Source organism: Ixodes scapularis, unplaced genomic scaffold (assembly GCF_016920785.2).
Source record: "Ixodes scapularis isolate PalLabHiFi unplaced genomic scaffold, ASM1692078v2 PGA_scaffold3__209_contigs__length_174095766, whole genome shotgun sequence".
Taxonomy (NCBI): domain Eukaryota; kingdom Metazoa; phylum Arthropoda; class Arachnida; order Ixodida; family Ixodidae; genus Ixodes; species Ixodes scapularis.
The window spans coordinates 32,280,732-32,296,279 of NW_024609868.1; the positions used below are offsets into that span (position 1 = coordinate 32,280,732).

At 41.0% G+C, this 15,548-nt stretch overlaps 1 protein-coding gene across 1 annotated transcript; it reads right to left on the bottom strand.

Moving 5' to 3' along the window:
* Nucleotides 1-572: 572 nt before the first annotated feature.
* LOC8027549 (cytochrome P450 4V2) lies at nucleotides 573-15,240 on the bottom strand. The gene is given in 11 exon segments (XM_040215409.3): nucleotides 573-760; nucleotides 1,656-1,835; nucleotides 2,456-2,522; nucleotides 2,653-2,826; nucleotides 4,401-4,589; nucleotides 7,264-7,390; nucleotides 11,020-11,089; nucleotides 11,258-11,457; nucleotides 13,752-13,840; nucleotides 13,930-14,039; nucleotides 14,994-15,240. Coding segments are annotated over 11 exon segments (1,641 nt in total).
* Nucleotides 15,241-15,548: the final 308 nt, after the last annotated feature.

Here is a 15,548-nt window from a genome sequence, read left to right on the forward strand (position 1 = left end):
CCTAATGAAAAAATTTTAGTATAAGTTTCATTTACAATTAGAAAGAAGTATAAGACTTGTACCACACCTTTAAAAGTAACTTTTTCTCGACTGTTGACTGTGCTAGACACGACAATGAAATGCGAGCGTTAATGTTATTTTAGATCAACGCGTTCAGCTGCCATTCTACAGTTACTTTAAGAAACGCAGGGCATAGCTTATTATGTTCCTGCTTCACGCTTTGTAATTCTTGTTTTTTTATGTAAATTTTATTGGTTTATGCAGCAATTTGATTGACTGGAGAGCAATATTAAGATGCCGGTGATTCTCCCCGCCTTGTGTTTGTTCTCAGTAACTGTAGCAGTGACGAACGAAATTTCATTTGGCAACGCATGAATCGCTCTCAAGTACAAAAGTAAAATACCTTTTCAGTTTTCTTTTACCAATTTCATTCAATTAACTTACTACTCGCGATGGGGAATGGGAACATAGAAGTTAGAAGGGGGCGGGAAATGCTCAGCTATATCCTGCAAAAATCACGACAGTCATAATCAGCTTCTCTACCACCTCTCTCTCTCTCTCTTTGTGTCAGTTTAATTGAGTTGCTGAAACGAGTCCATCTGTGTTCGTCTTCGAAGCCACACTTGGTGTCCTCCTCTGGCTCTTATGATTACTTCGAACGTCACCTTGATCTGCTCCAGCGGCCTCGTGGATTCAATCGTGAACTTGGAAAGTACCTTCGCCAACAGTAGCTTGGATTCAACCGTCGCGAATCTCTGCCCTGAAACGATGGAAGCAAGCCATTCCCTGTCAATTCGGTTTTGGGTTACATACGAAAATGTCTTTGACAGTTTATCGATAATGAAACACAGGAAGGAGGCAGACAGACAAGAAGGTTATCTCTATTCTCGATTGGTGTTTGCGCTTTTTTCAACAGCGCACCAGCCTCCTAGGCGGTGGAGGTTGCGATTTATCTTAGTTGGAACTACGATTTCTTTCATAAACTTTCGCAACTTTGGTGACTTTGCTTTAATAGCTAAAATCAAACAACACAAATACAAATAGGTGCAGCCCGCAGTGTCTTAAAATACAAAATGGTAATGAACATACGGGAACTCTGCCAAAATGCACAAGGATCGCGGGGTATGTCCGTTTTTCGTTTCCCAAAAATAAAACCATCGGTTTGCCGAAAATAAACCATCATGAACAACTTTCCCTTAGATTATGTTTCTAAACTCCCCTAATTTCTTATTTTTCGTGTAGTTTCTAGATGTTGCGTTTCACATATTGCCGTGTTACAGAGGTATTAGTAACACACGACATAATGATCACACAGAGAATAATTGCTTCGTTGGTTTATAATAACGAAAGTCATGTCCTTGACTCGCGTTTAGAACTGTAGGTCATCCTTAAACAAAACAATACTAAAACATGAGGCAGGTTTGTGTTTATTGTCGATGCGAAGTATGGAATAGAAAAAGAGTGATAGCAATTAGAAATGAAAATCTGCAAAAAATTACTCATTTGTGGTTGCTATATGTTTCTCGTTTTGTTTATCCCCCGTGTTCTTGCATCGTTATTTTAGTGAGAAGTGTTGCAAGAACGTTTATGGCAGTGACTGCATTCTATTAAGTTATTATTAGTGGGTGATTACGGGAATTAAGAACTCAGCACACCAAGACAGTTCTTTGGGCCTCCAGAGAATGGAATGTAGCTGAAGGGGTGTCGCCTTGTCGTCTCGTGACCCATAAATCGATCCGGAACAAACTCTTCGGGATTCTTGAAGTGCTCCGGATTTCTGTGGAGGCTATATATATTAACGAAGCACGACACGCCTTTTGGTATCTTGTAGCCATCTGAAAAAAAAAAAGGCCAGAACAAAATTATCTAGGTCGGCGACATGGTGACTTTACGTTGGCCAACAGGTTTTGCACCTGTTGGCAAACGTAAGTTCTTCCAACTCTAAAAATCTCAATTTATCGGTATAACCATGTGGAGCTCGAACGTCCAATTGCCTAGGCGAACTGTGATGGAAAGGACGTGTCCATGCACACATTTGGTAACATGGCCTGCCCAAGGTTGTTTTTGTTGGCCGCCTGCCGCGCTGTCTAGCAGCCGATTGAGGCTGTTCCCATAGCTACACCTAGTACAGGAAGGTTTGTTGTTAGTCGGCATATATTTTTTCTGCGTATCTTCTACTCTTAAGTTGCTTGAAAGTGAGTCTAATTCACGTAAAAAAAAACGTTTTATAGGAATACGTTCATATCTTGTCTTATTACATTAAATCGCGTGCTCGCAGTGAGAAGGTACTTTCACAGCTATCACACGCATCAAAATACACTGTTTTAACTACGAATTTTTGAAAATAGTTTTATTTGAAAGGATACTTTCACCACTTTTGATTGTAGGAATATTTAAATTAGATGTTTTGCGTGAAGCATAATTAATCTAGAGATTCTACAATTGCTTGTCTTACCTATTTCAAGGTCATGGTCCAGTACCCTCCCAATGTACGGAAATGACGGATACAGTCTCAGGCCCTCCTGTAATCAGTAGGTAATATATTTTTTCCCATCCGGAATCAAGCATCTACGGTGCGGCTTCTATAAAGGGTAATTTAAATAACAAAAATATAATAAAATATAGTAATAGCAACAACATAGCCCTTCTCACCTTTAGACAGCACTCGAGGTACTTCATTCGTCTAAGGTCATCGGTCGTAATCTCTCGATCTGTGTCCCTCCCTAATATTTCGTCCAGTTCATGGTGCACCTTTGCCTGTATCTTCGAATTAAGCCCAAGTAGATAAAGGGTCCAACAAGTGGCTGATGTGGTTGTGTCGTTTCCCTGAAAGGGAGTGGCACAGTTGACAAGATGAAGACATTCTTGCAATACACATGTAGTCAATGTATTGCTCCTAATTTCGACGGGAGGACGGACACCAAAAAGCAGCCTATTTTTCCTTGGCTTGTTAATACCTGGTTCTATGCACTAATTATTAGCTCTCCGTATATGCTTGTTGGCAGCCATCTTTTATATTATTGGATGCTTCAATATTTGCCTAGATTGATTAAATTGTCGCGTAAAGTTTGACAATCGTTGTCAGTCCAAACAACAGTAATTTTCTAATTGTTTAGTGCAATAAAAGGATGCCAAAAAATTAATTAAAACAGAGGATAACAAATCTAGCTGTAGGGTATACTGATCGGGCTACAAATTTTTCAGGACTTCCATGGAGCAAGGTTGAAACGCAGCAAGGCTGAAGGAAATGTAATTTAATATTTTTTCACGATACATGAAGGAACGGCCTACACTAGAATATTGCATTATTTGGAGTCTTTAAGAGTATCATATATATACTTATTTTAAACTTGTACGTCCATCAAGTTTTTTTTTTTCGCTTTGTTTTAAATACGAAAGCACGAACTGTCCAATGGAGCGCAGCCGGCACTGTCTGTACCTGCGAAAAACGGCACCTAAATTCAGGCTGAGCGAAACGACCAATAAATTCCCATGGGCTGCCACGAGAAATCATTGAGGCGAGGGAAATTGGAAAATTGGGGGAAAACTGTGGTCAGCACTCCTTCACTATTTTTATCCGATAAGGAATGTTGCTTTTTAGATACACAATGACAGCGCTTAAAGGTGGCTAAGGAGCACGTGGCGTCCATGACAGGTTTTTTTTTTTTTTTTGGTTGTTATGACGTTACAGCATTTATACTTGATGTTAGCACGAATAAACTTTAGTTGTAAGTCAGCGCTTTGTTCGTCTACATTCTTGTTCTTGTCCATGGCCTTGCGCTGTTTTAATTTTTAATCAAGTTTATATGCATTTTTGAACTAGTATTGTCATGCGTATACGCTTTATACACTTCTGAGTGAAACTCTGCACCTGACTCTTAAGTATATCTTGAAGCAACTTAACACTATTTCCTTGAGCCCATATCTATATGCTCCTGTGCGCTTCTGCGTTTCCTAAAGCTACCGCAAATGTTAATGAGCATTTTCTTCCATACGTATCAAACTAGTTATCGGTTTAATTCCTGCTGATACTCAATAACACTGTTTATTTATTAATTTATTTATTTATTTATTATACCCTCAGTGCCGAAGCAATTTGATCTCCTCGGAAAAAAAAGGGCGGTCGATTGGCTTTATGTAAATAAATCGGTAGCAGAACATTACCCATAATAAAACAAGGGTAGGAAATGTATACACAGAGTAGGAAGACGGTACTTGAATGTATACCCTACTAGTGTATGAAAGATATCCATGATATTCTATATACATACAAAATAAACACAACCTAGCGAGTGATCTTGTTTTGTATTCTACACGTTAATATGTAAGTGTCATTTGCCGTCTTTTGAAAGTGAATGATGTATTCTGTTTACTGCAATAATAGTTGATTTTTTACTTACCGCTCCAAACACCGTGTCAATGTCTTTTTTGACGTCCTCCTCGGTATACTTGTTGTCTTGAAGATGCGCCCTCAGCAGAAGGTTCATCAGCGTTGGATCTGTTCTCGACATCTTAATTTCATCATCTTGAAAATCTGACTCTCGCATGGCTTCGATTTTTTCGAGCTTTTCTTTACGCTCCAGCATCACCTTGCAAGAAAAAGATACGAAGACAACAGATTGAAAAAAGTATTCGTAAACTTCATTCTTAATTCCAGTTTGTGTTCATGCTATGCATAAATCAGTGTGTCGAACCGAAAAAAATACGGGTTCGGTTACGGTTACGGTTCAGGTAAATGTATTTTGTTCCGGATCAGTTCCAGTTCGATTAATTCGATCCGCGAACGGGTTCGCGAACCGGTTCGGGGCGCTGAACCGGTTCGCGAACCGGTTCGGTAAATGACAAATTGCAACATCAAAATAAATTACAAATAAAACATCTGAAATCAATCAGCACATACGAAACGGGATACATCGTAGTGTAAGGCTCAAGGATTTCTACCAGGAATGGTTTCTTTATGTGCACTCAAAGGTTACCTCACCGACATTTACGCATTCGGACTTCATCTAATTGGGTTCGGCGCAGTAGCTGTAAAATCCGCGACCTCCTTACAAACCCACTCACAAGTAGAACTCGCTAACTATCCCGCCACCTCGGCGTGTAAGCAATTGAAGGAACAGTGGGGAGAAAATACAGCTTTCTTTATTTGAACTAGCCTTCGGTAACTCAAATTCGACCCTTAAAGAAGTTTTCATTAAACAAGATACGGAATATGAAAAACACTTCACCGAACGCAACGCCAGGAGGACGTAATAGGATAAATATTAAAATAGAAGAGTTCGCTGTCTCACAAATATGTTAGCTTCTAAGTGCCTATACGAAACCGGATGCATTATTATCAAACTCCCCAGCCTTTTCTTTTCACATTTCGATGGAAGCAAGCTTCAAGAACTCGCGCGTTCTAGAAACGTGTTATGAAATGAGCACACAGCAGCATTTAGGATTTACGAGATTGTAGAAAAATAAAATTCCGTGACGCGATATTTTTTTTTTTTTTTTTTTTTTTTTTGCACAGGCTTTTATTTCTCTTTCTTCCGTGCAAGCCGCGACCACCGCGATACTGGTTCCTATGTCAAGATTCATGGATGCAGCGTTTGTCAAGATTCATGGATGCAGCGTTGATATTCCTAAGACTGAGTGGAGAAGAAAAATATGTAAGCGAGGTGTCTGTCACTTGACGGCACTTAAAAAACAAATGGCATTGATAGCACATTCATTGTCAACAGCGCGTGGCCGAACCGTTTTGACATGAGCCGGTAACCGTTATTTTTTTTCGGTTCAGTTCCGGTTCGGGTTCATCGCGATAACAATATAACGGTTCGGGTTCGGGTTCAGTTCCGGAAAAAATACCGGTTCGGTTCCGGTTTTCGGTTCGGTTCGGTTCCGGTTCGACACCCTGGCATAAATATATATGAGCGACGTCAACTCGAGTTCATCTATAGGGAGAACCCGTTTGCGAAGTGTTGAATAATTTGTAGGATATGCCAGCTGAACGAAGGAAGAAATATGCAGAACAGAGAGAGTCACAAGGAACAAACACACACACTCCGCTGATATGCACACCTTGATTATAATGCAATTAAATGCAAAGGTGAAAGTGAGCTGGACAAGGATGACGCGAATAATCCCTGGAGTAGAGGAACAAGGGGGACAAAGGACAAACATAAATCTGTGTACCTTTTTGTTTCTTGTAGCCACTCATCTACGACGAAAGCGCGAATATCTGTCAGTGTACAGGAGTAATAAAATAAAGGACAAAGTTCAGCTCCGCTTTGCATCTAAAATATTAAACGCAAGAATTCAACGAACTTAATTATCTATTATTTTTGAGAGACACTTTGTTTCACGCTTTTTTACCTTCATCACCTCGTTGCACTATCAATTATTTTTATTTAATCTTTATGCGTTTTTTGATGTTATATTATTCAACATTGTGATTGCCTGAAGCTGAGCAGGTGGAGTGACATTAAGCAATGCAAGCGTGACATTTTGCATTGCTTAATGTCACAACTCAGACTGCGGTTTTTGGTCTAAACATATGTTTCCGCACCGTCATTTGCTGAGCTGCCTTCGTGAGTTTCGGTGATTGGCTCTCCGAGTGTTATGCGTGAAAGTAGACTTACAGACATTTTTTAGTGTGTGCACTGGAAAGAGTGCTTCATTTTCGGGTTTTATATACAGTGATTTGCAAGCCTAAAGTTACCTAAAATATGTCGCCGTTTTTTTTTTTGTTTTTTTTTTAATGTTGTGTTGGAAGTTAAAACCGTTCCACGGGCTCCCACTGCACTCTAAAAAAAGCCCGTGCGTCTACTTTCCCACACAACACTCGGAGAGCCAATCACCGCAACTCACGAAAGCAGCTCAGCGAATGACGATGCCGAAACATATGTTTAGACCAAAAAACGCAGTCTGAGTTGTGACATTGAGCAATGCAAAACGTCACGCTTGCATTGCTTAATGTCACAACTCGGACTGCGTTTTTTGGTCTAAACTTATATTTCGGCATCGTCATTCGCTGAGCTGCCTACGTAAGTTGCGGTGATTTCCTCTGCGAGTGTTGTGCGGGAAAGTGGAAGCACGGGCTTTTTTTAGAGTGTGGCTACCATTTATATACAATAATTTACCGCTCCGATAATAAAGCACTTGCTTTGTCTGCTTTTTCATTACTCGGAGAAGAGTTTTTACTTTGACGGGGCTCAGATTACAGTTCGCTTTTGTAGGATTTTGTGGAGGGTGTCGTAGCACGGCTACACAGGGCCTTACAAAATGCGTGAATGATTCGATTTCCTTCATGTTTTTCTTGAAGAGTTTTCCTTCGGACGTATGGTCGTAGATGAACTGCAGCCAGAGCCATGGTCTCAGTGCCCTGAGACCGACGAGAAGAGAAGCACTACAAAAGAGAAAACGCCATGAGTTTCAGACGGGAAATGCCTAATCTGAGAATAGAGGGCTTTCGTCAAAACGACGCGATATGTAGATTAAGAAAATATAAAAATATACAAGTTGAAATGTACCACCTTGTAGCCAATTCGATGGACTGCATTGTGTGACTAATCTTTCAACGACTATTTAAGTAAGTGGTGAATGTAATTTTTCGGAAAGTTTTAAACAAATTAAACATTTACTCGACGCAAGCGTTTTCTTTTGAGAGACACAGCAAACGTGTAGCCAATTTGATGGAATACATTATGTCGCAAATTTTTCCACAAATATTTAAATAGGCGTTGAATGTATTTTTCTTGTAACGTTGAAACAAATGAGACATTTTCTTTACTCGACACAAGCATTTTCTTTCGGTAAACACAAGAAGCGTGAAAACATTGTATATGCAGGGTGTCACAAAAAAAATTTACAGGGTTTTTTTCACCGCAAAGATAAACTAGGTATCGCCGAAGCTGATTCTCAACCCAAAGGTAGCACTAGAGGTCACAACCAGATGCCAAAGTTTCAGCCTGACGCGATACTTTATTCAAAAGTTATAAGTGATTTTCTGAAAATTTCATTGGGAAAATGGCGGCCGGCGGAGTTTTCGGATACATGTGACTACATGTGACAACCGAAAACGGAAAAAAATGGGCTCCATTTTCCCATTGAACTTTTCAGAAAATCACTTATAACTTTTGAATAAGGTATCGGATCGGGGTGAAACTTTGGCATCTGGTTGTGACCTCTAGCGCTACCTTTGGGCGGAGAATGGGCGTTCGGCGATGCCTAGTTTATTTTTGTGGGGAAAAAAAACCTGTAAATTTTTTTTTGTGACAGCCTGTATATATACTTTTTTTGTGGGCAGGGGTAAATCTCTGAGTTAGTGTTAATATTAATTGGAACGCTAAAGTTTTATTGTAACAAAACCCAATCCCTGCCACTTTGAGAAACGCACTTGCGGAACGTAGTAAATCAATTTATGCGGCCCAAGAAATTGACGGCGGAGTATAATTAATCTTCTTATATCGCGGCACTGTTAATTAACGCGAATGATGGACCGGTACGTGTCCTCAGTTTAATCAGCTTTAACAAGATATTATCGTCTAGAGAGATGTCTAAGCGTATTCACAACCCCCCTTATTTTTTGTGCGTGTTTTTTACTAAACAAATATTGTATAATATTTGATCCGTGAATTTGAGAAAACGGAATAGTCCATAATAGTCGTTGCCAGCTTAAGAAACGCAGGGCGTGGCGAGTCCCGTGCATCTAATTATCGCCCCTCAGCCAATGAGGTTGCGGCATTCGCCGGCAAGAACGTCGAAGATCCAATCAGAAAGCAAGAAGCGTGAACGTACCCGTGATAGGCCACGGCTTAAGTTTCTGAAAAGGTGTTCCCGCTACTTTCGGCCACCGTGATCGGGGGAGAGAAATACTTCCGGTTTTTTTGCTTTGTTTACCTCTCTTAGTTTTCTAGCGAGGAATTAATTGCGTGAGAGGTACGCCCTAAAATTGCCCCAATGAGGTTTTATTTTTATTTATTTTTAAGTGGCCGACGCGCACCGGCAAGAACAAAACCCCTCTGGTGCAGTTTCTCGAGACAAGGGACGCCGCCGAAAGGGCGCCGAGCTTAAAGGGGTCGCAGGACGCAGACAGTGCTCGCCTACTTCGTTGTGCTGCCGACAGATGACGCAACGTGACACAGGAGAAGATGCGGCGAGATGGCGACTCGACAGACCATCTCCGTGAAACGATAGATGCGAACCGGGTCCTTTACGGTACGTAAAAATGCAAGGTGACACGGAGCCCTTGGGAAAGATACCTTGAATACCAAAGCAAACAATTAAAAGCATTCGACAACTCTCTGGAGATCGTCTGCTGGACCGACACGGCGATCCCTGCAGGGAAGCTCGGCGGGTATCTTTGACGCCTGGGGGAGGTAAGTGCTCATCGCCGATGCTTTGCCGCTCACAAAGTAGTTTAACGCGTTTAAGGACTTTGTAGGTTTTTTGGTCGCTCTCAAGGATCAGGCGGCTCGAATAGGCAGTTGTCAAGATGCGCCCATGATATCGTCGGCAGACTTTTTATTAAATGCGAAAACATTAACTATCCAATGGAGCGGAACCCCGGCGTCTGTAACCGCGAAAAAAACGCGAAACAAATGTCCATTCTCCCATTGGCTGAGCGAAACGGCTCCTAGATACCCACTGGCGGCCACTTCACGAGAGCGCGCGCTCGGCCGCCGCTCTCGTGTCAGGCGTTGCCGGGGGAAAGGGGGGGGGGGGGGAGGGGGAGGTTTTGCACTACTGCAAAACCTCAGAAAACACTGAGGTTTTGCAGTAGTGCCAAGAGAACTCCGATTATGTTTTTTATATAGTGGTACAACTTTCATAAGTTGTACCACACGGCTATCAAGCCGCTCGTGAAAGTTGGTACCGCCGGTTTGACGTCAGTGTGCTGTATGTCGAACTGAAGTTTGGAGGTGTATTTTATGGGACAAAGGGTGTAAGAATACGCCCTTTTTTTCTGAGAGTTTAGTTCGCCTCTCGCTCTCGGTTGGTGAAGAAAAAAAAATATTATACACAACGACCTCCGTCAAACCGAGAAAAACTTTTTGCGCATATCATTACAGCTTTTTTTTTTCGTTTTTAGAAGGGTTTAGTGGCAAACATAAAGAGGAATATCTCGGAATTTCCCCGAACAGCCTCTGTTTGCGAAAATTCTACAAGAGACACTCTAAAAATGCCCGTGCGTGTAATTTCCCGCTCTGAGAGAGCTAATCACCGCAACTTACGGAGGCAGCTCAGCGAATGACGATGCCGAAACATATGTTTAGACCAAGAAACGCAGCATGAGTTGTGACATTAGGCAATTCGAAACGTCACGCTTGCATTGCTTAATGCCACAGCTCAGACTGCGTTTTTTTCGTTTAAATATATGTTTGGGCATCGTCATTCGCGGAGTTGTGGTGATTGGCTCTCTGAGTGTTGTGCGGGAAAGTAGACGTACGGGTTTTTTTTAGAGTGATGAGAGATTTTTGGAATATACGCTTGCCTTGAAGTTTTGAATATAAACATATATCCTAATTACAGTAATTAAAACATATATTCCAATGTTTAGTTTACTATAAGATTAACGACTACGATTATCATTCCACCTACTGTCGACCAGAGAACATAACCGATTGCCATGGACATCTTAGGAAACGGGAGGTGCGGTTTATTACGATCACGCTTGTTGCTTTGTGATTTGTGTTCTTATCATGTTCTTATCGGTTCTTAACATGTTTTTATCGGCTGGCGATGCAATCCTATTGGCTGAGGAACAATAATAAGATACTCGGGACTTGGCACGCCCGGCGTTCATTACGGTTTCGGTGACCATATGTACAATGACAAATTTCGCGTACCCTTTATAACTTTTTTTTTTAACTGATAAAGCCTAATTTGGACCATCCGGTAAAATGAATAGGTTAGGGAATGGTTTCAAAACCTCAAGTAGATCCTCAAATACAATTTCTAGAACACTTTTAGCATATATTATTAGTGTTGGTTTTCAAATTAAGTTGAGCAACGAATCAAAAATAGCATACATACCTATTGAAGGAGCTCATAAAGTTTAAGTTTTTGCCCTCTTGGACGTGAAGCTTGGCTCCCATCGTGACTTCTGGAAAATACAATGACTTTTCTTTTTTTCTTGTTTTGTAAATGGAATGAACTTCGTGTGATCACTCAACTAAATATGCAAAGAGCTCAACTTTGAGCGTAACACACTTCTCATTGCAACTACGTACTAATTATAAAAAAATAAAACAAAGATGAAAAGAATTGTTACCTCCGATGATGTCCAGGGCGCATTTCTGCGTGTTCTCGAACAGTCGAATCGGTTCGCTCGGAGCCTTGTCGACGAAGGAACAGAGGCGGCGGACGAGCAAGTCGGCATTCTGGTTGAAAATGGCCATGTAGTTCTCCAGAATTCAGAAATGAAACGCCGGGGTCATCAACTTCCGTTTGAAGCGCCATATGCTGCCGGTGCTGAACGGAAAAAAACAATCGGTAATAGGAAGTTTTTGGCACATCTTACCGGTAACTCTGATAACGATGCATGATAAAGGTACAATGCATGCGTCAAGGCATCGGTGGACTATCGGGTATGCAAAAACCTTCCCCAGCATTAGGGAGTTAGTATACCGTTCAGATACCTCCGGTAACAAAATCCGATATTGCGCTGACGGCTTTACGCATTCGTCATATGGTTATCGGGTATCGTTATGGGAGGTATCGAAACTATTCAGTCTAAAGTGTTCTTCTTTCTGTTTTTTTCAGTGTAGGGGGGCAGAGATAAAGGCATAGTGCCTGACAAAGCCTCTTCCCCCCTCCTTTATTACAGTTTAGCAACTCAATATATACAATTCACAAAATAAGTAACAGCTATTGAACAAATATAAAACAACTATGGAACAAATATAACATAAATCTGGAACAACTATGGAACAAATATGGAGCAACATCAGACATAAAGAACAACAGTCACGCCACTATTACAAGATTTAACAAAATGCACAAAAACTTTGGGATTGAGCTCTCCAGGCATCGCTTTTGAAAAGAGATCTATTTTACGAGAACAAAAAATTAACAAAAGGAACAGTTCACGTAAATGACATTAGTTCGAATAAGCTGTATCGTGAACACATCCTAAACTGGGGAACATATTATACAATTAAGACTGTAATGTCGTTTAACGCCAGCATCTTTCTGGAATGTTTCAAAATCTATGTCTCTATTGGTTCTGTTTAAAGTTCTAGTTATCTGAAGAGTTAAGGCTTGCCAATCGCAGTTCGTCCTTATGGCTGGCATATTTCGCTTTGGATCTCGTGATGTGCATGGATTCAAACTATGTGTTGGTGCGGTAAAGTTTGTTGATCTGCATCCATTGCAAGAGTTTGAAATAATAGATCTGGTCTGCCTTCAGCATATTATTTTTGGTAAAAAGTGACTGTGTGCGTAGATTCCTTCTATCCCCTTTATAATTTTCGTATATACTTAATATCTTATTCCGTATTAGGATTAACTTATTGTAGTTTGTACCAGTCGGTTTTCCCCAGACCATAATGCCACAGCTCATTTTGGATCAAAAAAGGGAGTAGCACAATATCGTCTGTTTAAGCGTAGTAGGCAGTAAATGTTGTATTTTAAATATACACCCAGTTACTCGGGATAAGTCAGCTTTGAGTCTATTGATATGCGTACGGTATTCCATGAAAGGTCCTCACCATACCATACGACCGAAAAATTTTGATCTGTCCCTTGCTCCAGTACCGTTCCTTCGAATGTTATGTAGACAGTGCTGTCATCTCGTTTATTTACTGGCTTAAAAATTACATATTTTGTTTTATTTGTATATTAATATAAGCGATAGAGTTCCAACCACTTGGATAGCTTCAACTGATATTCATTAGCTTGTGTCTCTACACCTTTTTTTTTGTTAGGCCAAAAAAGAAAACACTTGTGTCGTCAGCGTACATATTAAGTTCTGGCAGAATTAGTTCCTGGTTTTTATTGTCATAGATGAGTCCTTTATATTGATTCTGTATTGAAACCCAAAGCGTTTGGCAAGAACCTGTTCCTGCAGGTTGCAAGTTTTGCTCATCTTTTAAAGCCGTCTGTCAAAAAGCTTGCAAAAGCCATAAGCGAAATCGCAACGATTTCGCTTATGACTTTTGCAAGCTTTAAATACGGCACCGTACTAAAAAAAAACAAAAAAAAAAACAGGAAATCCACTCGGGCTTCGCAGCTCTGCATGGCCGTTTCTTATTTACTTAATTTACATCTTCTGGAAAGGAAAAAAAAAAAAAAAACGATAATGGGATCGTGGGAAGCGTTCGCCAGGCGGCAGCTTCTTGGAATTCTTAATTATTGTTAGTGTTGGTTCTGCCTCTGTAAACAGGTTGATGCCCTGAAAAGCAACGTTTTTGTTTCTAATTTATTATAACGCCACAGTTTATAAAAATATCGGATGTGTATCTTATTGGTGTCACCTTCAGGGATAAAAAAACCCTTGAACTTCACTTTTCTTGAACACGACCTTCTTTTTTAGTTTCTTAATCGAGGGCCACTAATAAAAAGAAGCAAAAGCTGTCTTTAATTGTGTGGAACAACTATATTTAAATACTGCGTGAACCAACTATACAACACAACATATATAACTACAAAGAATGTACAGAACGCTGCCTTTCTTTTGCAAGCATTTGTCGCAGCGATTTCCGGGTTACCAAACATATGCCATATTTTCTCCAGCCTACCTGGTCTGCAGGTACACAAATACTTACGCCAACACCATGCTTTGTTTTCCTAACCAGCCCGCCAGAAAATCGTACAGGAATGGCTTCCGGAGGTTTGTAGTGCTAGAAAGCAGCGCCTGGAGTAGGACACGAACGGAGTACATGCCACTTATATTATAATGAATATTTAATAAAAAAAAGGGTATGGAATCAACGGGAGGCGTACCTCTGTCGCGTCCGGTGTGTGAACGACGACCAATGGTGTCATACCAATGTATACTTTGAAAGTCTTTCCCACGTACCGCTCACAGTGAACTCGAATTTGATCGAATACCCCTAGAAAAAAGTAACGCAAATAAAAATGTAGATCCAAGGAAAAGTACAGTGATGGTTACTAAGATTGGCAAATTGCTTAAGAAAGAAAGAAAGAAGAAAAGGCTGACGTAATGTTGGAAGGTGATTGTTGCTAAGTTAATATATCAAATTTTAAGGCTGGTTCACTCAGCACCGTTTACCTACGTCACGATCCTTACTTACGCTAACATCAGGATACGACCGCAAGTCGCATTTGAACTTCGAATCCTGCGCACCAATCTACTCCTTTAACTGGTGGCAACACTTTGTACAAAGCACGAATGTGCCGGTGACTTGCGGTCGGTTCTCGACGTAAACGTAACTAAGAATCGTAACGTAAGAAAATGGTGTAGTGTGAACCAGCCCTTACTCAGCATGCGAATAACTTAGGCAAATGGTTGCAGCGTTTCTCGGCTTGGCCCAGGGCTAATTTGGGGATTATATACGAACTGGAACAGGGATGAACGAAGGCTCCGGGGTACTAACGCCACTTCGAGTCATTGACATCTAAATTTAAAAGCGGACGAAGAATTAGACCAGAGGTTCATATGGGGATGAAATTTACACTCGAGAAACAAAATGAGTGTCAATTTTACTTGTGTAACATCCTCGCGAAGAAAACGCACTATATAATCCGTGTTACCACTAAATTTCACGGAATAGTGAAGGAAACGGGGTAAATATTTATTTTTCACTGTTGCGATACTTTATATTTACTGACAAGATGTGAACGGCAGAGAGTATAGTTTCCCCTTGTCGCAACCCCAGAGCAAGCTTTTTACGTTATTTGAAAGAGACGACCTGGGCAGTTTTCTCGTTGTCTGCGACTTTAGATGTTTTCTGTTGGTTTCAAAACTTAAACCCTCGAACGTTCGCTTTTTCCAGAATTCTCATAAAAGAACGGGAGAGAAAAAGAGAGACTAGCACAGAACTTACATGCTGTAGAATCCTTCAGTTGTATCTTGTCCCGGACGTAGCTTCTGGCGAGCGTCAGAATGAACCAGAAGGGCAAGCTGTCCTTCGACGGGCCCGGCAGAGCTCTGAGAGCGTTCCAGATTTGGAACCAGCGAATGATTCGAGGAATGACGAAACCACACAGTATCGCAGCTAGAATCGTCGGTGCAAGCTTCGCGAGGATAGAATTCGCGTCGGAAGTCAGTGACGTCCACTCTAACCTGACCATTTCTGGTTCGTGCCGTGGTCCCTCAGTCTTTCAACTTGGAACAACGTTAAACAGCGTAAGATAAGGAAAACGTGCGACTGAATAACGAGTAGGTTGTCGGCTCGAACAACGTTTTGTGAGGACGTCTGGGAGGTCTGCCTTAAATATACCTCACCAGGTTTGTAATCAGGAGGAAGAACGGCACGTTTGCTGTAACTGTGCGCGTAAGCTGTTGCATTGTTCTGTCGCAAATATTTCTTTTTTAGTCAGTACGCGTCCTTGTTAACAAAAGAAAAGCTTGCATAAAAGTGGTACTTGAAGTAAACGAG